This window comes from Balaenoptera ricei, chromosome 2, assembly GCF_028023285.1.
Source record: "Balaenoptera ricei isolate mBalRic1 chromosome 2, mBalRic1.hap2, whole genome shotgun sequence".
NCBI lineage: Eukaryota > Metazoa > Chordata > Mammalia > Artiodactyla > Balaenopteridae > Balaenoptera > Balaenoptera ricei.
This window is the reverse complement of record NC_082640.1, coordinates 149698847-149723600: the sequence shown is the minus strand read 5'-3', so window position 1 is coordinate 149723600 and position 24754 is coordinate 149698847. Positions and strand designations below refer to the sequence as shown.

The 24754-nt window shown below is 33.4% G+C and overlaps 1 protein-coding gene across 1 annotated transcript in view; it reads left to right on the top strand.

Moving 5' to 3' along the window:
• Window positions 1-24754, top strand: part of KCNH5 (potassium voltage-gated channel subfamily H member 5) — a 329564-nt gene that overhangs the window by 203801 nt on the left and 101009 nt on the right. The window contains exon 8 of the mRNA XM_059915741.1: window positions 13099-13298. Within this exon, the coding sequence (XP_059771724.1) occupies window positions 13099-13298 (200 nt within the window). The remainder of the gene's footprint in view (window positions 1-13098; window positions 13299-24754) is intronic.

The window sequence follows — 24754 nt, the reverse complement described above, 5'->3', positions numbered from 1 at the left end:
TTAGGAAGCTTTTGTGGTAACCTATCCATAGGATGAAAAGACCAGACTCTGGGACCTTAATAGGAAGGAGGCTATGAGTTTGAGCTATTCTGAAGGCAGAATGAAAAACTCTTGGTAATTGATATTATAAAGGGGTCATATAGAGATTGGAGCCAACAACGGAGCTGAGAAGATCAGTGGTGCTCTTGACCAAAATGTCTGCCAGACAAAACTATTCAGAGTTTCACCTTTGAAAAGCTGTAACTTTGTTTTCATTTCCACTATGTAAAGGGTTTATAGGTTATATGCATTGAGGAAATGCTCACAGAATGACATTTGCAATATCTCATTTCCTTTTCCAGCTCCAAAATGAAACCTGTATTCCACAACCCAAAATCCTCTTCATCTGGTTTGGAAACTTGATGTTTAGTGTAGTTTCCAAATTAGAAGGAAGCAGGAGAATAGTGACAAGCACACAGATCCCTGGACCTGGACAATTTACTCTGCCCAGTGCTTTAAAGAAGGTGTTCAAAGACTGCTGATAAAAGACATTTATTTGTTCCTGAGTTCAGTGGGCTGACGGTAATATTTGAGAAAATGGAAGGAGGGGCCTTATGAAGGTTGTTACATCATTAAAAATTGATGACAGAGCACCTAAACTAGATTGTGATGGAGTGCCAATGGATGCAGCACTGACTTAAGAATATACAATTTGATACAATTGAATATACATGTTAATCTCCCCATCATCATCATCAGGATGATGGGGAGCTTATAAATGTAAGAATATATGTAATTTGAGGATGATTATGGGCAAATTATAAATGTTAGATTTGTATTATTCATGTTCCCTGGGTATTTTGGCTTCAAGATTCACAGATTAGAAATTCCATTACTAAGTATGTATCCAATTTTCTTGAATTTTTAATTCTCTCAAAATAAACATTAATTTCTGATTAATGTTGATGTGTATCATAGTGTTTAATAGTGTATCACAGTGAATAAGCATAAGCAGAGTAAACTAAAAATTTCCTTTTATGTTACAGAGATATTAGTCAGTAAATTTTCTTTTCTACTGCATTAAATGTTATTTGAGTAATGTTGCAACCATAGCAGATTTAAGGGCTTTTGCCTGTATTCAACCATATCCTAGTTTAGTGATGGGCCCAGAATATCTCTTGGTACTTATCATTTAAGGGGTGCATGCTGTTTCTACTTGGTCTATATTCTAGCCCTTGGAGGTGCTTAATTATTTGAGATCTGATGTTCACACTTAAGAACTTTTGGTCAGATCTATGATTAGTAAGCAATTAATATTGGCTACAGAAGTCTGCTATGGGGTAGAATAATTATTATTTGCAACATCAATCTTAAAGCTGATAAGGGTGTTAGGTTGTGTAGTTGTTGAGACTGAAGCTCTGATCTAATTCTGGGCAGATTAATTTCCTGAATGTGTTCCTTATATTTTACAATGAGGATAAAATAGTAACTTAGGGTGATTGTGTGAATTTGGTGAGATAATGTACATAAAGCTCATAACAAGTACTAAGTAAAGGTTTGCTATCACCATTAGCATATCAGGTTTCTTGATGATCTTTTATGTATATGTCACCTGGAAATTAATCTGATTGCTCTCTAAAATGATTTATAGCTTCTACCATTTTAAGAAATATAAGTAACTTACTCTTTTTGCAAATTTTGGCACTTCTTTATGCTTATTAGAAATATTAAGTAATGCTGAAATTTAAAGAACATCAAAATCACTACAAATCCTATTGACTAAATATAAGAACTGTTAACGTTTTATAAACATCCTTCTAGTCACTTTTCTATGTATACCCATAAGTCAACCCTCCACACACATATTCACAGATATAATATTACAAAGAATGAAATTAAGAAAACTTTTTATAATAAAAATATGCTATTAATTTTTTGCAGATATATCCCCAGAAATCCCCATCATAATCTTAATGGCTTCCTAATTTTCAGTTGTGTTGTTGTACCATCTTTTGTATCACCTAATCTTTATTTTTGAACATTTTACTTTTTTCACATATTATAAACAACACTTCAGTGATCATTTTTGTGTGCTCATTTTATAATGTCATAGTTTAACTTCCAAGAAATGGAATAATTTGTCTAAACAGTATATCCATTTAACTTCTAACCCATATTTAGTATAGGCATATTTTCTTGATTAATTTCTGATGATATCTTTACAATATTATACTATGACTTAGAATATATTTATTTTTCATAAACTACTAAGTTCCAGTAACTTATGTCCCCATGTTCTAATATTCTTGGTATTAGAATATTAGCAGATAATTTTCACTGTAGCGATAACTTTTGTGATTTATACCTCTTAACAGCTGTTTTGTTTTTTGCCTTCCATCTCTTCAGACTGGCAAATCAGAATGCTTTAATGATATTCTCAGTCAGATTTGACCTGGGATGGTTCTTATGTACTTGCTGTTTGCTTTGCTACATAAGGAGAATCCTTTAAAGTTAATTCAACTTCTATTTTTCATTGTTCAGAAGTTATGTGTTTGGAACTATGTTGTCAATAGAGAGATACAAAGGAGTATAAAAGGTAATTGCTTTCAAGAACTTCATTATGTTTATAGCATGATATGTTAACACATATAGGGGAATATAAAAATATAAACCAAGGCATATAATTACTCTTTTAAGGAATGAGGTATTGATAGGTTCTGTAGAAGAATAGGAGAAATTCCTTTACCTAGGATAATCAGACAAGGTTTTATAAAGGAAATAATAAGCCCCAAAGAGTGCCTGGGATTTAGGAAGGATGAAGGAAAAGGGAGAGGGCTTTGTATCAGTTATCTATTGCTGTGTAAGAAATGACTCCAAGACGGAGTGACTTCATACCACAGTGAGTCATTATTTTTCATGACTCTGTTGGTTGACTGGATAATTAGTTCTTTAGTTCATTTCCCTCAGGTAGCTACATATAGTTGGCACCTTGGCTAGGGACAAGGTTCAGCTGGGACCACTGGATAACTATACCTCTCCATTCTTGCTATCTTGCTATCAGTACATTCCAGGCTTCCTCATGAATGATGGTCTCAAGACAGCATTCCAAGAAAGCAAAAGCAAAACAAGTAAGTCCCTTAATGTCTCTGGAAATTGCATAATATCATCTCTGCCATTTTCTACCGGAAGTCATAAAGTCAGCACAGATTAAAGGAAGTAGATTCCACCTTTTGGTGGGAGGAGAAATAAAGTTTCATTGCAAAGAGATGTGCGTACCAAGATAGGAAAAATATATGGTCATATTTTGAAATCCACCACAAAGGAACTGAATGAACAAAGATTTGGAAGCAAGAATAAATTATTTGGAGGTTCAGCAAGAAGATAGGTTATGACACTGTTTTTCAGAATACATGAGAAGCTCTTGGCTATTCCACAGATACTGTTCTTAGGCGCCTCAACAGTTTATTTAAGTTGTTCGCAGTGCCACTTTACTCTTTGGGTCTTGGATCAGTAATACTTGTGTTTTGGTAAAGAGATATTTTAATACTATTTCAAGTTTTGTATTTAGTGTTCCCATATTAGCATAAGTATAATAGTAATACCCACTTTATAGATATATAGAAAGAGTAAGTGATCTAATGTTATCCTCTGTTTATTGCTTCTTTTCATATTCTGGTACTAAAGATTAGAGAAATGGCTTGCAGGTATTATTAATGAAAAGCATTAATGAAAATTACTGGAAAACATTGAAAATGTCTACCTAGTACAAAATAAACAGAACAGCTGTAAATAAAAGAAATTCCATTTTTCAACATAGTGAATCCATTCTGTACTTACTATATTTTCTCTTTTTTTTTCCTTTTTTCTTTTCTGTAACTGATAAAAGTAGACTTACAACTAGGTAGAGTGATCTGTTGTTTGCATTTTATAATTTGAAGGGCAAAAGAAAATCTCTGAATCAAATCATTGAACAACTGCAGTATCTGAATCTCACCATTGTTGTTTCCTTGTGTTTTAAAGTTTTTTTTAAATAAAAAAGATATAATATAAGAATATATATAAATACCCTGAAAAATACAACTAATAAATGAATTCAGTAAAGTTGCAAGATACAGGATTAATATGCAGAAATCTGTTGCTTTTCTATACACCAATAAAGAACTATAAGAAAGAGAAAGTTATCCCATTTAAGATCATATCAAAAAGAATAAAATACCTAGGAATAAACTTAATCAAGATGGTGAAAGACCTATACTCTGAAAACAATAAAACATTGATGAAGGAAATTGAAGATGATCAAATAAATGGAAAGATATCCCATGCTCTTGGATTGGAAGAATTAATACTGTTAAAATGGCCATACTACTCAAAGCAATCTATGGATTTAATGTAATCCATATTAAAATACCCATGATATTTTTCACAGAACTAGAACAAATAATCCTAAAATTAATTTGGAACCACAAAAGATCCTGAATTGCCAAAGCAATATTGAGAAACAAGAACAAAGCTATAAGTATCACCCTCCCTGACTTCAGACTCTATTACAAAACTACAGTAATCAAAACAGTATGGTTCTGCCACAAAAACAGACACATAGTTCAATGGAATGGAATAGAGAGCTTAGAAATTAACCCATACACCTATGGTAAATTAATCTTTGACAAAGGAGGCAAAAATGTACAATGGAGAAGAGACAGTCTCTTCAACAAGTGGTGCTAGGAAAACTGGACAGCTACATGTAAAAGAATGAGATTAGAACATTTCCTCACGCTATATACAAAAATAAACTCAAAAATGGACTAAAGACCTAAATGTAGGACTCGAAACCATAAAACTCCTAGAAGAAAATAGGCAGAACACTCTTGGACATAATATTTTTTTGGATCTGTCTCCTAAGGCAAAGGAAACAAAAGCAAAAATAAACAAATGAGACCTAATTAAAATTAAAAGCTTTTACACAGCAAAAGAAACCATTGACAAAATGAAAAGACAACCCACTTAATGGGAGAAAATATTTGCAAATGATATGACTGGCAAGGGGTTAATATCCAAAAATATATAAACAGCTCATACAACTCAATATCAAAAAAACCAAACAAGTCAATCAAAAATTGGTAAAAGACCTGAACAGACATTTTTCCAAAGAAAACATACAGATGGCTAACAGGCACATGAAAACATGTGCATCACTAATTATTAGATATGCAAATCAAAACCAAAATGAGATATCACCTTCCATCAGTCAGAATGGTCATCATAAGAAAGTCTACAAATAACAAATGTTGGCGAGGTTGTAGAGAAAAGGGAACCCTTGTACACTTGTGGGAAAGTAAATTGGTATACCCACTCTCAAAAACAGTGTGAACGTTCCCCAAAAAACTAAAAATAAAACTACCACATGATCCAGCAATCCCACTCCTGATTACCTGGAAAACAACAAAAATGCTAATTTGAAAAGATACATGCACCCCAATGTTCATAACAGCATTATTTTACAATTGCCATGGTATGGAAGCCACCCAAGTGTCCATCAACAGATGAATGGATAAAGAATACATGGTGTATATATACAACAGAATATTACTCAGCCATAAAAAAGAATGAAATTCTGCCAATTTAAGCAACATTGATGGACCTAGAGAATATTATGCTTAGTAAAATATGTCAGACAGAAAAAGACAAGTACTATTTGGTATCACTTGTATGTGGAACCTAAAAAATAAAAGGAATGTATAGAGCAAAACAGAAACAGACTTACAGATATACAAAACAAACCAGTGGTTACCACTGGGGAGTGGGTAGGGGAGAGGGACACATTAGGGTTACAGGATTATGAGATACAAACTACTATGTATAAAATAGATAAGTATTATACAGCACAGGGAATTAAAGCCATTATTTTGTAATAACTTTTAATGGAGTATAATCTATAAAAATACTAAATCACTATGCTGTACACCTGAAACAAATATAGTATTGTAAATCAACTACACTTCAATAAAAAATAATAGTCATTGCCATATAATTACTGAAACTATTTTGATGTAGTCAGTTTTTATGATAATCATGGGATTAGCTGTAAACAGTTGAAATGTGTCCAGTACTATGCTATAATTTTGATAAATTTAAAAAATGGTCCCTTCTGTGTATCAACTTATCTTACTAGTTGAGAGTTAATTCAAGTAATGATTCAATCAACTCATTGTATCATGTGGAATTCCTCCTTCAAAATTCCAACGTCCCTAAGAGGGATATTGTATTAAATAGTTTTCAATATTTAACACTTAATATAAAGTAATTAATGAGATTAATTTCTAACAAAATAGTTGGCATGGTTCAGGTACTAGATGAAATGGGGCATGGATTAAGTGAAGACTGGGAAAGAGAAAATATCTGTTTCATAAGTGGATGCGTAGAGGCAGCTTACATGTATGGGTAATTGCAAAAGAGCATCCAGGGAAACCAGGAGCCATTATGAGACAGCTGGAAGGAGAATAAAACTTCGAAATTGGAGATCTGATGATCAGCTTCTTCACTTTGTTCTAAGGCCAACTGGAGTGATTTCAAGTGTTTTAGCAGGCTGTGGGAGACATATAAAATCATACATTGGTAGAATATTCTCCTTCCATGTCTTAAATATCATTATTAAAGGTGGACTTTAGTGAATAGAAATAGAAATGGAAATGATGGATGAACCTCCTATGTGGCTTTAATGGTTACCAGAAATGCATTCTCATATCAATATTTTAAATTGCTTAGTCTAAGGCCAATTATTACTTGCCAAGATTTATAAAAGAAAGATAACTAGGAGAAGTGAATGTTGGATGTCAACTTGAACAGGCACAAAAAGTCTAAATCATTAATAAGAACATGAATGGCTGCAGCTTGACCTAGGGAGCAAACAAAATGAAGTGACTGGAGAACACAGTTTATTCAGAGAACTGGATATCATCATCTGATCTGTTATCCTGAGCAACTCATAAGAGTGGAGGCAGAGTTACAATTAATTAGCTAAACATAGATTTTGTTTGACTCTGCAAATTGTTTAACCCTGAGAAATAAACTATATTTAGTTTATATACTTGGAATGACTATAAGTTTATTTGTGAATTTTTGTAAACTATGGAAAGGAAATAATCATTAGCCCCTTCCAAAGCATGTGAGTTGGGAGAATTAAAGAATAATGCCATTTGCAGCAACATGGATAGACCTAGAGGTTTTCATACTGAGTGAAATAAGTCAGACAGAGAAAGACAAATATCATATGATATGGCTTATATGTGGAATCTAAAAAAAAGTGTACAAATTAACTTATCTACAAAACAGAAATAGAGTTACAGATGTAGAAAACAAACTTATGGTTACCAGGGGTAATGGGAGGGAGGGATAAATTGGGAGATGGGATTGACATATACACACTACTATATATTAAATAGATAACTAATAAGGACCTACTGTATAGCACAGGGAACTCTACTCAATACTCTGTAATGGCTTATATGGGAAAATAATCTAAAAAAGAGTGGATATATGTATATGTATAACTGATTCACTTTGCTGTACACCTGAAACTAACACAGCATTGTAAATCAACTATACTCCAATAAAAATTTAAAAAATAAATAAAATTAAGGGCCCTGATAAAAAGTAAAGATTAATACCTTTCTATAGGAAGTAGTGAATACTATTTGAGAACAGGGATCATGTTGAATCCTTAGTGACTATTGTAATGGCTGCATGTAATAAGTTCAATAAATATCTACTGAATTAAATGATACATGAATGAATAGTAGAATCTGTGATTGGCTATATGGCATTATTCAATCTTTGTCTCTTTTTGAGAACATTAAACATTCATTCATGACTTTAATGTATATGTTATGAAAATAATAGGTGTTTTTAAGTACTAAAATGTATTAAATGTTAAAAAAACATTTTCTAAATATGCTATTAGGCTCTGATGTGCATCGTAAGGAGCTCGTTACCCTCCTCTCCCAGGTTTTCTAATCAGTTGAGAATCAATCTTTTTTATTAGGCTATTAATAAAACTACTTATTAGAATATTAAAGTTGCATAACTAATCAAAATTAGTGGCTTAAAACAAGAACAGCCATTTATTTCACTCATGAATCTGTAACTTATGCAGGTCTAGGAAGGCATGACTTTCTGTTCCATGTGTTATCAGCTGGGATGGCTTGAATGGGTCTGAAAAATTCACTTCTTAGTTGGCTCAGCCACATACATGGCTGGTAAGCTGATGTTGTCAAGCTGTGTGCTGCACATACAATCATAGATTGATAGGACATTTTCCTTCCTATCTTAACTATTCTTATTAAATATGAATATAAATAGAAAGGGAAGTGATGGTTGAACCACCTGCACAGCCTTAAGTGTTACCAGAAATGTCTTCTTATATCAATATTTTAGATTGTTCAGCCTAAGGCCAGTGCTTAGCTGGGAGCTCAGCCAAGACTATTGACCAGGGGCCTTAATTCTTCTCCATGTGGAACTTTCTAGAAGAATGGGGTTCCTCACAACACGGAAGCTAGATTCTAAGAGCAGGTGTTCTAACAGTGAGGAATTGGATGTTTCTAGTTTCTTAAGGCTTGGGCCCAGATATTGGCATATGATTATAGTTACTGTAGTCTATTAGTAAAATAGTTATAGAGTATGCCTAGATTCAAGGGAAAGGAATATAGACACTGCCTGTCAATGGAAGGGGTGTCAGAGAATTTGTAGCCTTCTTTAATCTAACATAATTATCTTTAAAATAATCCCCTTGTCGTGAATAAGAGAAATATAAGACTTTTTAGATAAGACATTTACTAGTGTATATGCCAGAATGTGATAAGCTTATAAAATTAGCTTGTCTTAAGTTGTCTTAAGCTTAAAAGGCTACAGGAGAGCATATAAAAGGCTTATCAAATTTTAACAGATTATTCTAATTATTCCTAGTAAAGTAGGCAAATTATGTCTATGGCATCCCATTCAAAGGGTAAAATTCTATAATAGTACTCTGCAAAACTTGCCAGGCCAAGCATGAGCATTCATGTTTGATGAATGACAATAGGCCTTCTTAATTTATTTATTATCTTAACATGGCCAAGGTATGTGTCACCTTAGCTTCTAAATATTTTATTCTCTCACGTGCATTAATAGTGTGTATTCCTTCTATGTTTTCGTATCGCCAGTAGTGAAGTTTGACTTGAAAAAAAGGATGTTTCTGAAAAAATGTTTCCTAGGCTTTTAGTGTGTGAACTTACTGGAAAAAATATCTGAATACCTATTATGTTCCAGGAAGTGGTCTGTGTTCTGGAAATACAGCAGTGAACAAAAAAGGACAAGACCCAAGCCTGTACTTACAGATTTTGCATTTCTAATGGGGAAGATAGATATCAACAAGCAAATAAATAAAGGTGTAATGTAAATTAAAGTAGTGATAAATAAGATTAAGAACACAGGCATAGTAAGCGGGTAGAGAGTTGTATTGAAGGAAGGGGATATTCTTTCTGCTGAGTGAAAAATTAATTGTTTGGGAGCTATTTCCATGATGACGATGATGTTGATGACGACGACGATGATACATACCTAGCATTTCATGGATACTTACTCCCTACTGGACTTTTTAAAAACTGATTTATATGTTATATCGTTCAGCACAACTCCTTTGTAAAGATTCTAAAGTAACTGTAAAGTTGTAAGAGGAAATAATAGAATCCTACAGAGATTTAGTAACTAGCCCAAAGACAGATAGCTAGTAAGTGGAAAAGCATATACTCTTAAAGGATGCAAGAATGCTGGTAGAGGTAGTGCGAAGGGATTGTACTGAGGCTCTATTTTGAAGGTAGAGCCAATAGGAATTGTTGATAGAGTAGATGTAAGAAATGAATCAGAGAATGAATTGAAGAATGACGCTTTAGTTTTGGTCTGAGCAACTAGGTGTGGATTTACAATTTAATGAGATGAAAAGTGCATTTGGTTGTTGAAGAGAAGGTGGTGTAAAATAAGAGTTCTCTTTTGGACTTGTTAGATTTGAATGGCAGTGAGACATCCAAGAAGGCTTGTGAGTCTGTACTTCAGGGGATAAGTATTACTTTGGGAGTTAGCAGCATAGAGCTAGTTTCTACTAAGATCAATTTCTTTCATTATCGTGTGTCATGTCCCAGGGTCACTCTCATTAAAGATGTACCCATTTATCCTGGGAACACAGACTGTGGTGGGAGGCAGTATTGTTGCTTACTATGGAATATCATGCTTGCTGTCACTATATTTTATGAAATGTGTACTAGTCCTAAATGTGGAAAATATTTTTAAGGAAGAAGTGGTTTCTCTTTTTTAAAATATACATATATTACATGGATCTGTACATGTGATAACATTTTATAAAGCTGTACAACAAAAAAATGACTGCATGTAAAAAAATGCTGAAATATAATGTCCATAGTCTGGTTAATTGTATTTTGCCATTGTCAATTGCCTGGTTTTGATAAATTACTATAGTTCTGTAAGATGTCATAATTGAGAGAGCTACATGTGGGTACATGTGGGTATATGAACTTTCTGCATGATTTTTTTTAACATTTCAAGGTAAAAAATTATATATATATAATTATGTATATGCTATATATGTATATATAATTATGTGTATGTTACATATTTGTATATATACTTATATACATATAATTATATATATAATTGAATGTCTTACCTTAAACTGTGACCTTGATTAGTCCTTCCCAGTGCAGGACACCACACTCACATGAAAGTTGGAGGCAGAAAATATCCTTGTAATATACCAAACTTAATGGGATGTTGATTGTATTCTTCATTTATTAGTGCTGAAAACGTTAAATACATTGGCAGCTTTATTCATATTTTAGTACTTAAGCTTTTCATATGACTAGAATGTATGCATATTTAATGTACCCCCAAAGATGAAATGTGTGGTAATTTGTTAAGCAAAAAGGCAGTAGTAAGACACTTTGGCAAATATAACATATTACAGGCATCTTAGGGAGCCAAATGAGTTGAACATGTCAAAATAATAGTTCTGTGGTATTTACTGACAACTTAAAATAGCTGGGGGCTATCTATTCAAAAACATGATTGTGGCATTATTTCATTAACCTCTAAAAAGCTCATTATTTTAAAAACATAAATCCTCTTTATGTCTCTTTTCAGGAAATGCAAAATTCCATTGGTTGCATGATTCTTCTACCATTAGTTTGTTCACATTATTTCTGTGTTCATCTTTCTTAATGCCAACAATGATGGAATAGAATGTTAAGTCTGTGATTACCTCTACTTTTTTGTTGTTTTTAAATATAAACAAAGATTTAAGGACCCAGATGGGAAATGTCAGCACTATATTCTTCCTACTCAGTTCTAACAAAATATCATCTATCTTAACAATTGTTCTTCACAGGCATCAAAATCCCTAAATAACAGGCAAAAAACCCCCCAAAAAAAACCAAAAAAAAAAAAAAAACAAACAACTGAGTAAATGCTTGTAAAATCATAGCTTCCTATTGTGAAATTATAATTTGTTGTACTCAAAGAGCAACTGTTATTTAAAAAACAAATGATTTTCTGAAAATAGATTGAAGATCTTAAGTTGCTTCACTGGCTTGTTGTTATACTACTTCCATCAAGTGAGATTTGGTTGATGAAACTGTGAAATGAAACAGTCCATACTTTTTGTTTAGACGAGTAATTTTTCAAATGCTTAGAGGAACAAGCATGGAAGTGATCACTGTCTGATATTCCACTTATTTGTGAAATGCTTATGGAATGAATGTGGTTACTAAACATTGTGTTTACTTTATATTAAGGGGAATAAAATACTGCCCTCTTTTCAAAAGAGCTTAATGTTAAAGGAGTAAAATCAAAGGGACAAGATAGGCTGGGAGTGGTGTGTGATTGAAGGTGTGTTGATCTGGGGCTGAACTCAATTGCTTTTAAAAGCTTTTTCAAGGTCAGGTCAACATTAGTAACCTGACCAGATCTGGAGAGAGAAGAGTTGGTAAATTATGGGTTGAGGGAGGGAGTAGCAGTCAGGGGCATTAAAAACCCCTATTCCTGGGCTTCCCTCGTGGTGCAGTGGTTGAGAATCTGCCTGCCAATGCAGGGGACACGGGTTCGAGCCCTGGTCTGGGAAGATCCCACATGCCGCGGAGCAACTGGGCCCGTGAGCCACAATTACTGAGCCTGCGCGTCTGGAGCCTCTGCTCCGCAACAAGAGAGGCCGCGATAGTGAGAGGCCCGCGCACTGCAATGAAGAGTGGCCCCCGCTTGCCGCAACTAGAGAAAGCCCTCGCACAGAAACGAAGACCCAACACAGCCATAAATAAATACATAAATAAAAAAATTTAAAAAAACATCTGATTGTCTAAAAAAAAAAAACCCTATTCCTTTCCTAGCCACTGTAGATGAATAACAATGGTTTGCAAATTGACTTTATTCTTAATTAAAATAATGAAATAAAAAAGCCTTATGATACTGGGTTACTGACATAAATTTAATAACTAGAATTTTCAGGCACTCCCAAAGTTTCATTTTAACTGTTAATTCCAACCCTGTTTCTCTCTAGAATCTTCTAGAAATGGAACACTTTGATTTGTCTTCCCTCCCTATATTTCTGATGTTCTGTCAAAAATATTGATAAGCAGGGAAGTAATCCAAAACCTGGACGAAGCAAGCAGTGAGAAAGAGCATACATTTCTAAACTGGATCATCAATCTCTCGAAAATTTAAATTGATTAGGCTTCATTCAGGAGGACAGGGCTGGAGGATAACTTTAGTCATATGGCTAAGAATGTCTTAGGCAAATCATAACCTTGGATCATCTAATTCTTCATGAAATCTATCAACCACTCTCATGTTTTACCACAATGACTAGAGTAGTGCTCACTCATAAAATCATGTTTATCATACTAAAGATAACACTTACTGAGTGAACACCAAATTCTGGGCACTCTTCTCAGGGGTTACCATGAATATGCCGAAAAGTTTATAAAGGCATCTCTGTCAAGTGATTCATTGGTTTCACCAATATTAACATCATTTTTTTTTTCACTTGGGGTATTTGATTTATTTTCATCATTTCTTCTCTTTCAGCTCTTCTTTATGCAACTATTTTTGGAAATGTTACCACAATTTTCCAGCAAATGTATGCCAACACCAACCGGTACCATGAGATGCTGAATAATGTACGGGACTTTCTGAAACTCTATCAGGTCCCCAAAGGCCTTAGTGAACGAGTCATGGATTATATTGTCTCAACGTGGTCTATGTCAAAAGGCATTGACACAGAAAAGGTATGGGTTATTATGATTGTTCTTGTTATTTATTTTCTATTTCAATAGGATCTTCAGATGCCCATAGCTTTCCCACTCACACATTACTTATATAATTGCTTTATAAATGTTACTCTGTATTTCATAAGTGACATATCAGTCAATCATATTATTTAGTGCTTGTAAGGTGGAAAATGTTCAACCATTAATCATCAATTAGTACTAGTCATCAAACTCAATTTAGGAATTGTGGTTCCTGAAAACAGCTAATTACTTCATTTCCTCAAAACATTCTCATTACCACTCAGAGTAATTTGTCACATTCCTCTAAAATGCTAACTGTGCTGCCATTTCTTTTGCTAGATTTTATTCTTGATTTCTCTTTTGACATTTTGCCCATTTAAAATTCAGAAAGAAACTTCCTTGTTTATAACTAAAAGATTATATGTCTTCTATTCTACCCTCTACTTAAATTTCTCTTCTCTCTATCACATGTTCTATAATGCAACTTATAATTCTTTGTTTTCCCTTTTTCCCTACACAAATCTATGAAATGGATATGACCCTTGCAATCCACCTGTCATATCTAATTTCTTGCTTCTCTTTTCATGGAACCACTTTAAATTTTTCCCATCTAACTCATATTAGGGGCAAAGAAGAAACCAAAGTCCTCCCCATGATAAACAAAATCAAATAAATTCTCACTTCCTACACCCAGCTGATTCACATCCAATATAGGGAATGACAATGATAAGACTTTTAGAGAAAACTGATCTTAAGCTATGTCACTTTATAAGTATCAGCGAAGGCTTTATTTTTAGGTACTGATTTTTGACATATGATAATCAGATAGCACATAACCTTCCTTGCCATTTCCCACAAATTTTATTTTTTTTAATCATATGAGGTTGACTTGTAGTTTTTCTTTCACACCTGCTCAACAAGCACCTTTCAATGTCAAAGGGAAAGAGCCAATGAACAAAGTAGATGTTTAGTTAGGGGAATTTCATGAAACAAGTAGGAAGTTGTAAGCCAGAGCAGGTGTTAGGAGCAGAGGATTGAGGGGGGATGAAGGGAACGGACTTGAGGGTAAGAGCTGAGGGAGGGAAGCCTTCAGAGAGAGTGCAAGTGAGATACTGGAGGCTAGCTATGTGGAAGAGTTATGAAAGAGGGTGAGATTTGCTCTTCTTTTGACATTTTACAAGATGCAGTTAAATGGCCCCTTAAAGTGGAATGTGTGACCACAGAGGGGAAAAGGACAAACTGCATACCTGTGGAATTTGATTAATGTGTACCTGAACTGATATAAGGTTAGTAGGGAGGGAATCCAAAGAAGGAACAAGATCTTCCTGAGGGGTGCACGTAAGAGTCAGTGTTTAAATCGCTAGAAGCAGGATGTTCTCTGAGGTCCACATTCAATGAAACTGAGCTCAAGACGTAACCATCTACCTTGTCAATCACTGTCTCAGTCAGAAGCTTTTCTTTCCAGAAAATTCAGTGGGGTCTCATGGTAGTTGACGGATAACATCAGTAAACTGATGGAATAATAGCCCTTTACACTAGAAAAGTACCTGACCCAGAGCCTATGCCACAGATCTGGTACATGGCAGATTTTTGAGCTCCCTTCTCTAAGTTCCCAGATTCTGGGTTAGTTCGGGAATGGAACCAATAGATTCTCACAAGCTTCCCCTCTAGTACCTGCTCAACTGTCTGCTTCATGATGCAGTTAAGGTGTAATATACTGGCATCGGGTGTTTACGGAAGTGCACCCACCATGTAGTTATTATTGACATTTTTGTGGTTGTTTGCTGTTCATCATTTGTTGTCACAGAAATGTACTTCTGATTGGTAGAATATCCATGGACAAGGGAATAATAGGAAAAAAAATGGGGAGGTTAATATTAAAGGTGAAATAAAATTTTAATTCACATAAAAAGATTTTTAAAGAAATAAGTAAAAATATTAAAATGAATTAACTTTTGGATAAGAGAAAATCATGGATGTGCCTTCTAACTAAATGGGAAATCTTTAGAGTAGTGTTTGACTAGTAGGAAGAGCAGATTTAAAGAACCGTGGCACATACGAAAGTCTTTGCATGTATTAATGCATTGGAGTACATAACAAATTAAGTGATAAATAAATTTGGCTAGAATATGTACGCATAGATAGTTTATAGAAGACAAAAGTAAAAATTCCTAATAAACATACAAAAAGTCTTATTTTACTTGTAATGAATAAATATTGAAAGAACAAGAGACTGTCAAATATAATGCCTAATCTTAGCAAAGGCTGTAGTGACTGACACTATCATATTATTCTAGTCTGTGTGTAACTTGGTAGGGTGCTTCTTGAAAACAGTTTTACCAAGATAATATCCTAAATTTGGGGATATTCTAGACTTCAGTCCTTATGCCTCTTCCCTTTTCTGTCTAGAATCTCTCCTTCAGTGATATCATACAATCTCATGACTGTAATAATATATGCTAACACCACCCTAGTATACATACTCATCCTGGACCTACTCCCTGAACCACAGATTCTCCTATTCAACTGCCTACTCATATCCAATGAAGTTGTCCAGAACTGAACTCCTAATCATCTCCCATAAACCTGCTCTACTGACATTCTTCCTCAATGCAGTTAATGGAAACTCCACACCTCAGTTGCTTAGGACAAAGCTTCCACATTGAAACTTCCCCCAAATCCTATTGGCTCCACCTCCATTTCTCACCACCTCCATTGAGATCAGCTGGTTCGAGTCACCATCATGTCCTACGTGGGTTATTCTGTAGCCAAGTGATTGGTCTGTGCATCCACCCCGTCCCTGTATAGGTTATTCTCAGCACAGCAGCCAATGAGCTTATATGGCTTTCATAATAAAGCTTTCTATCTTCTTTCTCTCTCTTATCTCTCATCTCTATCTCTTTTTTATCTTATTTATCTCATCCATCCATCCATCTGTGTATCTAACTATCTATTTTATATTCATCTTTACTTTTGATAATAAGAATGACATTGGCTGAGCCTGTTAAAATGCAAGGGTAGAAAAAAGAAAATGAAAGTTCGATGACAGTAATCACATAAATCCTGTAATTGTAGTCATAATCTTAGAAGTGTGGATTTACTTGAGGATAGCTTCAGTAAACAGCATCTGATTTTTAACAGTTATACCATATTTGATATTAGAGACCTCTATTAGACTTGCTGTTCCTCAATAAGTGAAATATTTGTCTTACTATATGTTTCTTATCTTACATTTTGTTGATTCTTTCTTTCAAATATTTTATCAATGGTGGTTGTTATCAAATTTAACTTTGAGTATGTACTGAAAAAGATCAAAATATAATGTGCGAAATGAAATGTCTTTGTTCTAACGCTTCTCTTGTTAGTTCTAAAACAGCTATTTTTTTTCAGCTGTTGGTGCAATAGAATTTAATGATGCATTTCAGCTAATTAGAGAAAACGTTTGCCCCAATTACTGAGATTTCATTCTGTCTCTTCCACATACTTAGTTTTATAGATATTTTGAATTCAGCTTTAACCCACAAGCAAATTAATCACTGTGATTTAATTCAGTCTTAACTTGTCTTTTGTGAATAATGCTTTCTCTAATACAAATTGTGGCATTAAAATCACTACTGATGTGGAGATTGTAGCATTTTTATCATGAAAGTTTGCCTTAGGCAATTTAAAAATATAAAACAGTACCTAGATTAATTTGATTTGGTTCAAAGTATTTTATTGACTACTAATTACTATAGTTGCTTTAGATTCTTTTCAAATTTAATAATCAAAATCCGTCCTCTGGGCTTTGCTACTTGCTAACATTCTGTGCAGTTAAAAGACAAGAGAAATGGGTGGAATGAGTGAGGATTTAAAAGGGAAAGAGCAGATTATGGGAAAAAAATAGAAAGGATGATAGTTAAAGCTCAAAAAATCTATCCTACAGTTTGAAATGATCTTACTGAGAAATAATTCAAATAAAGTAAATGGCTGGGGACTTTATTTTCAGCTTTAGGACTGTATGAAAAAATATATAACTTGTAGCATGTTGTGTAGACCACATATTTCTCATAATACTGGAATCATTTTCAGCTTGTTTTGTAGAATGAAGTTTAAAACCTTAATGTTTTTTATTTTCCACTGTCTAACATTTTTTTTCTAACATGTTCTTTGAAGAAACTCAGTAGAAAAAGCTCTTTGGTCTTCATTCCTTGTTTCATGGGTTTTGTAATAAGCATAAAGTTATCAGTAGGCAGATCCCATTATATGAAAAGTTCTGGCAGAATTATGCAAAACATTCAGGCAGAATTATGCCTTTAAAATGTAAAGAAATTGATTTTGAATATTTTAAAATCTTGGATTATTTTTAAACCAGATGTATAACAGGAGCACTTCTTCCAAATATAGTAGGCAATATATGTATTTTTTCTACGAATTAAAGTAACTTTCTTTTAATCAGTTTACTTTTATACAAACATATTTTTTAATTTAGGAAAGCCTGTCTAAATATTTCTTTGTATTCCTAAATGTGAGAAATGGGGATACATTCTTATATATTCATGGTGTCATTATCTTGGTTCAATATTTAAGTTATTTAAATGCTTCAAGAAGTTTTTATAGCAATGTACAGCTGAACCCAAGAGTGAAAGCACTAGCCTTCCAAGAAGAGCTCCCCCCAGTTAAATATGCCATGTAAGTATATACATGTGAAGATAGTAAAACAAAACTGAATTGGTCTTAAGATGCATTAATAGGACTTTTGTCTCTGGATCGAGAGAGGTACTAAGCATCCCAATACAGTCCATGTTATTCAGATCATAGATAAAATATTATGTTCAGCTATCAGCTGGATATTTTAAAAGAAATATTATCGAATGGCAGCACACTTACTAGAAGATAATCATGATGACATAAAGTTCTGGGAATCTTGTTATAAGATGACTAGTTAAAGGAAATATGAATATTTAGTTTGGCTAATTGAAGACTTTGGGCAGAGGTATGACAGGTCACCTGAACTATTTGAAGTATTTAAAGATGCAGTGATCTATCTGCTTCAGGAGGAGATTAAGTCCCTGCGGGTAAAGGATACAGACAGAACATCATCCAAAATGAACTTGCAGGTCCTGACACTGAAATTAAATAACAGCTGTATCTGAATGATTTAGAGTACTATTACATATCATAACCTTTTTACAATTAAGAATCATATATTCAAGAGATCCTGTATTAAAAATTATAGAATAAAATTCAGTAATGGTTCAATAATTATTTCCCAACAATTTTTTATTAGTACATCTAAGTACTGTAGTTTTACACATGAAACTAACTGGTTTTTCCAAGGTAGCAGAACAAATACCATCTTAAAAAAATTATGAGGACTCAGCATCCCTGTTGGGGCTAAGCCAGCCCAGGCCCATTGGACAATTGGCATGTTTTTCCTGTGGTCTTTAAATAAACTGCTTGTTGGGCAAGAGAGACTATGGCTAGTTTATTATTATAGGAAACTATATTTTAGCATGTTGTGTGAAAGCACCGTGGCCCAAATATCTGAAAACTGTGACTTTTATATCTATACCTATACATGGCAAGGGAATTTAACTATTGTCATGTCCACATGTGCTTCTCAGTTGTTACCTAGTGAAAAATTACAGGGTAAGCATTCAGACTTATTATTGACATTTCTCTTTTCTAGCTGACCTGCAGGCACTACCTGAAAAGGTAGACTTTATCTGAAACCTCAATTATATTTTTCCTTTCATGGATCAGAAGTTAAATAAAATAACACTCAAGGGTTTATTAGAAACATTATAAGTAGATAGGAACTTTAATATTTTCTGTGATAGAAATTTGAAACATCAAATTATATTTGGTGCGTCATGGCTTTTGGCATGGTTTAAGAGTACTCCAATGCCAGCTTTATATTATTGTTAGCTAATAAAATTACTAGTAAACTTTTTGTGTGTCGGGTAGTAGGCAGTATTATTTTTCTCTAGTAAGGATAGGGAGACACTGTATAACTTAGGCTAAAACCTGAGTGGCTCAAACCTTTCTCTAGGAATAATATTAAGCACATTATTTTTATGTACCATGTTGAAATTACTTTAGTGCGTTAGAGTGAGCTAGTTTGTATTTCATTTTCTCACCACTCTGTCACTAGCCTCTGAGGAAGGGACTACAGAGTCATTTGATATCCATAGTCCAGGAATGAGAAAGAGTTGTCCATGTAGGGCCATGGATGACTTGCTCAGTAGCCTGGCTTTATCTTGACCGTGAGGATTGGTTTCCATGCTCTGTGTTCACATCTACAATGGAGATACCACCACCCACCTTACTTAGTCGTCTAGAGGATGAAAAGTGCCTGCATAAGATAAGCAATAATAAGTGTTATCAAATAATTTAGCTTATTGTGGTTACAATCAATTGATTTCCTCCTTTACTAACCATAAACTCTAAAAACTAGGTCATGCCTGGCGTCATTTTTACCTTAGTCTTTGCTTGGTATTCAGTGCATACTGTTGTCTTTATTTTTTTTAATTTTTAATTTTTTTTAATTAAAAAATTTTAATTTAAAAATTTTTTTAATTAAAAAAATTTTTAACTTTTCTCTTTAAATATAGATGAAAATAGAACCTCAATTGGAGAGTAATTTAGATGAATAAAATATTTCTATATACATATACATTGAACACAAATAAAGAAATATATTTTGGATTTTGGTGAAAAAATAAAATCATGAATGAATCTACATGTTGCAGATGGTGTTATAGTATGAGTAGGTGTTTGTGACCAACCTATTATTTTGTACTAAGGTGCCTTGATTGATCCATTTTTAAACTCTAACTTTACTACAGTAAATCTGTAGAAATGGATATTGAAATAACTATTTTTGAATGAGATCATAGTGCTTCCTTCAACTTTTGCAGTTTGCTAGATAAAGGTAGGATTATACAGATGGTTGGATTTCATAAAATAAACTTAAAAAAAAGATGTTTCCACTTCTGTGATTTCTGTTGTTGTTGATATTATTTGACTGTGTTTGTTATTTTTAATTTTTATTCCAGAGCCTTATGGCTTTCTACTCTCCATCCACTTTCCCATCTCTTTCCTAGTGTTTATGGTAATGACTAAAAGATGCCTATTTTTTGGCTCAGGCTGATTGTTTTTTATTTTGGTCATTTATATTCTATGAAGTACTAAAAGCTACTTTTAGCTCCTTTACTAGTAGTGCTAAATAACCAATGGTCATCCCTGTCTGGCACAGCAGAAGGCAATGAGAAGGTGGAGCAAATAGAGTAAATACTTTAAAAGAAACTAAATAATTGTTATGTAAGAAAGAAATTCCTCTAGTTGTTCACTGCCAATTGCCTGAGATGCTGCTTCATGCCCTCCTCCTGGGCACGGTCCTGGAGTCAAAGAGAGAGATACATTGCTATGCAATCTAGCAACTTTCTCTAAAGTTTGCTTCTTATGAGTCTTGATCTGTCTTGAGACCTTTAGACATTCTCTTCTTTTCTTATATTAGCATTCTTCCTCATTTCTTTATATCTCAAACTTTCTTGTGGAAATCTTCATTTCCCTAATTTCTGCTGCAGTATCTCTAAGACATAGAAGATGTCAATTAAGGAAGGATCTATACTATGGTAGAATTTATAAAAAGGAAAGTAGCCATCTTTTAAAATTTGCATCCAAATCAAAGGGAAATATGGTTTTACATTTCAAGATAAATCACATGACAGGCTACAAAACAAGTCTCAGGAAATTTAAGAAAATTGAAATCATATCAAGCATCGTTTCTGACCATAATACTATGAGACTAGAAATCAACTATAAGAAAAAAATTGCAAAAAAACCACAAACACTTGTAGGCTGAACAATATGCTACTAAACAACCAGTGGATCATTGTAGAATTCAAAGAAGAAATAAAAAAATACCTGGTGTCAAACTAAAATGAAAACACAGCAATCTAAAATCTATGGGATGCAGCAAAAGATGTTCTAAAAGGGAAGTTTATACAAGCCTATCTCAGGAGACAAGAAAATTCTCGAATAAACAACCTAAACTTATACCTCAAGGGACAAGAAAAAGAAGAACAAACAAAACCCAAAGTTAGTAGAAGGAAAGAAGTCATAAAGATGAGAGCAGAAGTAAATGAATAGAGACTGAAAAAATATAGAAAGATAAATGAAAGTAAGAGCTGGTTCTTTGAAAAGATAAACAAAATTGATAAACCTTTAGCCAGACACATCAAGAAAAAAAGCAAGAGAGCCTGAATCAATAAAATCAGAAATAAAGAAGTAGTTACAATCAACAACACAGAAATACAAAGGATCATAAAAGATTACTATAAACAGTTATATGCCAATAAAATGGACAACTTAGAGGAAATGGATAATTTCCTAGAAATATAAATCTCCCAAGACTGAACAAGGAAGAAATAGCAAATATGAACAAATTACCAGTAATGAAATTGCATCAGTAATAAAAAAAAAAACTTCCCAACAAATGAAAGTCAAATCAAAACAGCAATGCGATATCACCTCACACCTATCAGAATGGCTATCATCAAAAAGACCAGAAATAACAAATGTTAGTGAGGCTGTAGAAAAAAGGGAACCCTTGGACACTGTTGGTGGGAATGTAAATTGGTACAGACACTATGGAAAATAGTTTGGAGGTTCCTCAATAAACAAAACATAGAAATACCATATGATCTAGCAATTCCACTCTTGGGTGCATATCCAAAGAAAACAAAAAGCACTAATTTGTAAAGATACATGCATCCCATTGTTTATAGCAGCGTTACTTACAATAGCCAAGATATGGAAGTAATCTAAGTGTCCATCAACAGGTGAATGGATAAAGATGATATCACACACACACACACACACACACACACACACACACACACACACACACAGGAATACTACTCAGCCATAAAAAAGAATGAAATTTTGCCTTTTGCAAGAACGGGGGGACCTGGAGGATATTACACTTAGTGAAATAAGTCAGAGAGACAAGTACTGTATGTTATCACTTTATATGTGTAATCTAAAAAATAAAACAAATGAATGAATATAACAAAAAAGAAACAGACTCAGATATAGAGAGGAAACTAGTTGTTACCTGTGGGAAAATGGAAGGTGGAGGGGAAAGATAAGGGTAAGGGATTAAGAGGTACAAACTACTATGTATAATAACTAAATGGAGTATAATCTATAAAAATTTTGAATCACTATGTTGTACACCTGAAACTAATATAATTTTGTAAATCAATTATACCTTGAAACCGTGGTTTCACAAGGGGGAAAAAAAAAGGGAAACATGGTTTTGTAGGATACTGTAGTAATTGCTATGGAGTGGTAAATAAAAGTATACATAGTCCCTGCTCTTGTGTTGCTCTTGCTCTGAGTTTAATGTGAGAGGAAAGACTTAAATAACCAGAGTTAAATGTATGATTCCATATTGTGATGATGCTTGACATATAATACAGGGAGCTATGGAAGATTTAAAAATAATAGAAGAGGGAGTGGATCTAGTTAAGGTTGGATGATGTGGGTTTAAGACGGCAATGGAGAAAGCAATAAAATTTGAACAGAAAAGCTTGTTAGAAAATGAAACTTCACATATTTTATAACAGAACTCAAATTACCTGTATGCTAATCCTCAAGTAACTGGTTTGAAGATGGAAAACAAAAGAAAGGAGAAAAAGCTAAGGTCTAGTTAATCCATTAGCTACTTAAGTCATTAATTAACTATACATAGACTCTACATTCTATGTGCTATGGAATAATTTGAACTGAGTATTCATATTGGCTGAAAATCTTACTCTAAAACCAATAACAGCACATACGGGGACATATGGACTCCACTGGTTCCCTAATCCTGATTAAGCTAATCAGCACATATTTGTTTAGAAATGGGTCTGCTGCCTTTGTGGACAAGTATCAGAGAATACATTCATGACCAGAGCATACTTTACGCATTCTGTTTTCATCGTTTCTACCAAGGATGAATAAATGTTAGAAGAAAAATATTTTTCTAACCATTTTACCCCCAAAATGTTTATTTAATAGAGATACACAACTTATATAAAATAAGAAATTAGAGCTAGGCAAAGAAGAAACTATCATAAGTCACCCATAATCCCACCACTCACAGGAATGTAGCTTGCCACAAACATACAGTACCACTATAAGAAATTACAGAATGAATATATCAATAGTGGTCCTACCATCAAACTTATTACTTATATAGGACACCTATTACAAGAAAAAGGCCTGATTTTGTAATCAAAATTTAGTGGAGTACTAGAGTTAATATTCTTGATAATAAATTTATCTTTAATTGGTTTTAAGAAAGTTCTTGTAATAAATCTCCCTACAAACTTACAGAGGAAGAGTTTCATTTCTGTGGCTTTTTGAGAGCTATTGTAAAATGTTCAAAGGTAAGAAAAACCAAAATATTCAAAAACAAAACAAACCAAAACAAACAAGCAAACAAAAAACCCTGAACAGTCTAATTTTCCTTTTTGATCCTTAGTTTTAAAGTACATTATAGAAGATTCAAAAGAACTGAGAGAAAACCTCAAATCTTAATTCCATGACCTTTACTTTCTCACTAATAAAACGTGAGACCTGATATCACTTAATCTTAATATACCTCTGTTATCTATTGGCAATGATGCATAAGAATGTTAGTGTCAAAGCATGAGTTATTTCACAGAGGTAAATTTTCCAGTTGACTGAAACTTGTACTTTCCTGCACAATTATTTAAGAATCTTGAGAAAAGCCTTTCAAATGATATTACATGTTTTCCTTAAAGAGACTATTATATATTACATAAATTAGGAAAATATTTTCTTCACAAGGAGCACTACATCTCCTCAGGAATTTAGACATGTACTTGTTTAATACTTTAATTCCAAATCCATAATAGAGAAAGGCAGTTTGGTTATTATAATTTTAAGGATAACCTCTTAAAATAGTATATCAAATATTTATTCTTATGTTTGTTCATATTTGTATTGACTTTCACACAAAATTATGGACTTCTCATAAATTTAAAATCAATATAAAACAGTACAACAGACATACATATATACTTCCACATATACATACAAGAAAGAATTAAATACAATAGAGGTGTCTAGCCACCTGGAGTGTCATTTTTACTGAATTTGGTCATATTGACCTCTTGATTTTCTTGGCAGCTAAATTAAAAAGAGAAATGTTGTCTATTAAAGGAGGCAAACACATTTGCCTACAGACTAATATATTTTCTTTTGGCATTGAATCCAAATAGGACTTTGTCATGCAAATCTTTTGTTTGCAAGCAATAGAGTATGTTGATTAAGATCAGGGATCAGCAAACTTTTTGTGTAAAGGACCAGAAAGTACATAGTCTAGACTTTGTGGACCATGTGGTCTTTGTTTCAACTACTTAACTTTGTCATTGTAGCATGAAAAGAGCCAT